The 1,701-nt window shown below is 36.9% G+C and overlaps 2 protein-coding genes across 4 annotated transcripts in view; both read left to right on the top strand.

Moving 5' to 3' along the window:
* Positions 1-440, top strand: part of LOC107753267 (BUB3-interacting and GLEBS motif-containing protein ZNF207-like) — a 4,956-nt gene extending 4,516 nt beyond the window's left edge. Inside the window, exons 4-5 of the mRNA XM_016569401.1 lie at positions 121-259; positions 349-440. Coding sequence (XP_016424887.1) covers positions 121-259; positions 349-440 — 231 coding nt within the window. The remainder of the gene's footprint in view (positions 1-120; positions 260-348) is intronic.
* Positions 441-1,013: 573 nt separating this feature from the next.
* Positions 1,014-1,701, top strand: part of LOC107753118 (BUB3-interacting and GLEBS motif-containing protein ZNF207-like) — a 32,125-nt gene continuing 31,437 nt past the window's right edge. Inside the window, exon 1 of one of the 3 annotated variants that reach the window (XM_016569242.1) lies at positions 1,014-1,132. In XM_016569242.1, coding sequence (XP_016424728.1) covers positions 1,063-1,132 — 70 coding nt within the window. In that variant the 5' untranslated portion in view covers positions 1,014-1,062. The remainder of the gene's footprint in view (positions 1,133-1,701) is intronic. The other 2 variants (XR_001641431.1, XM_016569250.1) reach the window with 2 other exon arrangements.

The following is a 1,701-nucleotide window of genomic DNA, read 5'->3' as shown; positions in this document are numbered from 1 at the left end:
TGTATGTATATATATATGTATGTATGTATATGTATATGTGTGTGTGTATGTATGTGTATGTGTGTATGTGTATATATATAAAGTTTAATTTGCTGTATGTTTTTGTTTGATATATTAAAGGTTCACAAAGAAACCATTGATGGTGTCCCTAATGCAATACCGGGAAGGACTGACATAGAGCTGGAGATCTATGGAATGGAGGGTATTCCAGAGAAAGACGTGGAGGAGAGGAGACGTGTGCTTGAACAAAAAACACAGGGTAGAACATTTAAATTCCAGTTTACTCATCTGTTCTTTTTGTAGCCCAAGTGAACCCATGGTAACAATATTCTCCTTTTTTGGTTACAGAAAATCAAAAGAAAAAACAGCAAGATGACTCCGATGAAGATGACTCGGATGAAGAGGCTGGTCCCTCCTTCCAGCAGGTGGACCAGTCTTAACTTTTATAAAGAATATCTCTTTGGGTTTGAGACTTTAGTCTTTGCAACTTTAGGGATCTTATCTATTCTTAATCAGCTTGTAACACTCCAAAGAGAAAGGAAAACTTGAAATCGCATCATATGACCCCTTTAATAGAATTAGAATGATTTTATTTATAAATTTTTTGTGATTAAAGGGGTGGTTACGAAGCTGAAAGTTCATTGCAAATGGAGATATCGTATTTTAAAATTCTGGCAGTTTAATGCCTACAAAAATGGCTGGTATGGACTGCAAGAAGTTACTTCCCGGGTTTGTGACGTAACAAACCCAGATGAACCCCGCCTGAGCTTTGTAAAAATCGACGCGTTATAGAAAGGAGGGGCATAGAGGAGAAACAATAATGTACAGTATGTGGAAAATAATGTGTTTTTTTTATCTTTAAACTGCATAAACACATTTCATTACACCAAATACACAAAATAATGTTCTTTTTAGCAACATCATATGACCCCTTTAACACATGTTAGACTGCACCCCATAAACACAATCAAGCCTAGAAAAAAAACAGTGAACCATCCCTTTAATCCATGCTTCTTGCATTGTCAGTTGAAAATTTCCTTCCTGTTAATTTTAACTAATAGCATGATGCCAATGAGTGGGATGATGCCACCTACCCATGGAATGCCCCCAATGATGCCAGGCATGCCACCAGGTACAGGAACCTTTCAGTTTATCTCATTATGCATATGAGACAAATGTTTATTTTTTTTTAACGAGCAGGTCATATGGGTTTTCGAAAAATATCTCTTTTGCAGTTTGTAAGGTAGCTATCCTTCAATGTAAACAGTCTGCAAAGTTGTTAATCACAAAAGTGCATGATAAATAAAGATATTGTCTCTCAAAAGAAAGAGTCGACTAAGAATAGCCTTAACCAGTCATTATATTTTCGAATCTTTTGCCTGTTACCGATCTACGTCACTGGGTAACACTAGCATAATCCCGGCCTGCCCACGAAATACGAACACTCTCTGTGTGGAGAAGATGCTGTGTTCCACGATACCACAGCAATACAATTCGAACCTTTTGTTGTGCTCGTCATTTTACCGAGGACTGCTTCTCTAATCTTGCCTTTTATCTATGTTGGCTTGTAATCTTCTTTATTTGGACCAACAAGCGTCTCCTAACCACAACCTGTAAGTACGATTGATACGTTGTGTGTACATTTTCAATTGAGTGCTCAAAATATCTAGTTTTTTTTTTGTGCTAATATGTGATGTATAC

The sequence above is a fragment of the Sinocyclocheilus rhinocerous genome, unplaced genomic scaffold, assembly GCF_001515625.1.
Source record: "Sinocyclocheilus rhinocerous isolate Xijiao unplaced genomic scaffold, SAMN03320098_v1.1 scaffold191, whole genome shotgun sequence".
NCBI classification, from domain to species: domain Eukaryota; kingdom Metazoa; phylum Chordata; class Actinopteri; order Cypriniformes; family Cyprinidae; genus Sinocyclocheilus; species Sinocyclocheilus rhinocerous.
Note: the sequence above shows the minus strand (reverse complement) of the source record. Positions and strands in the feature narration are given on the sequence as shown.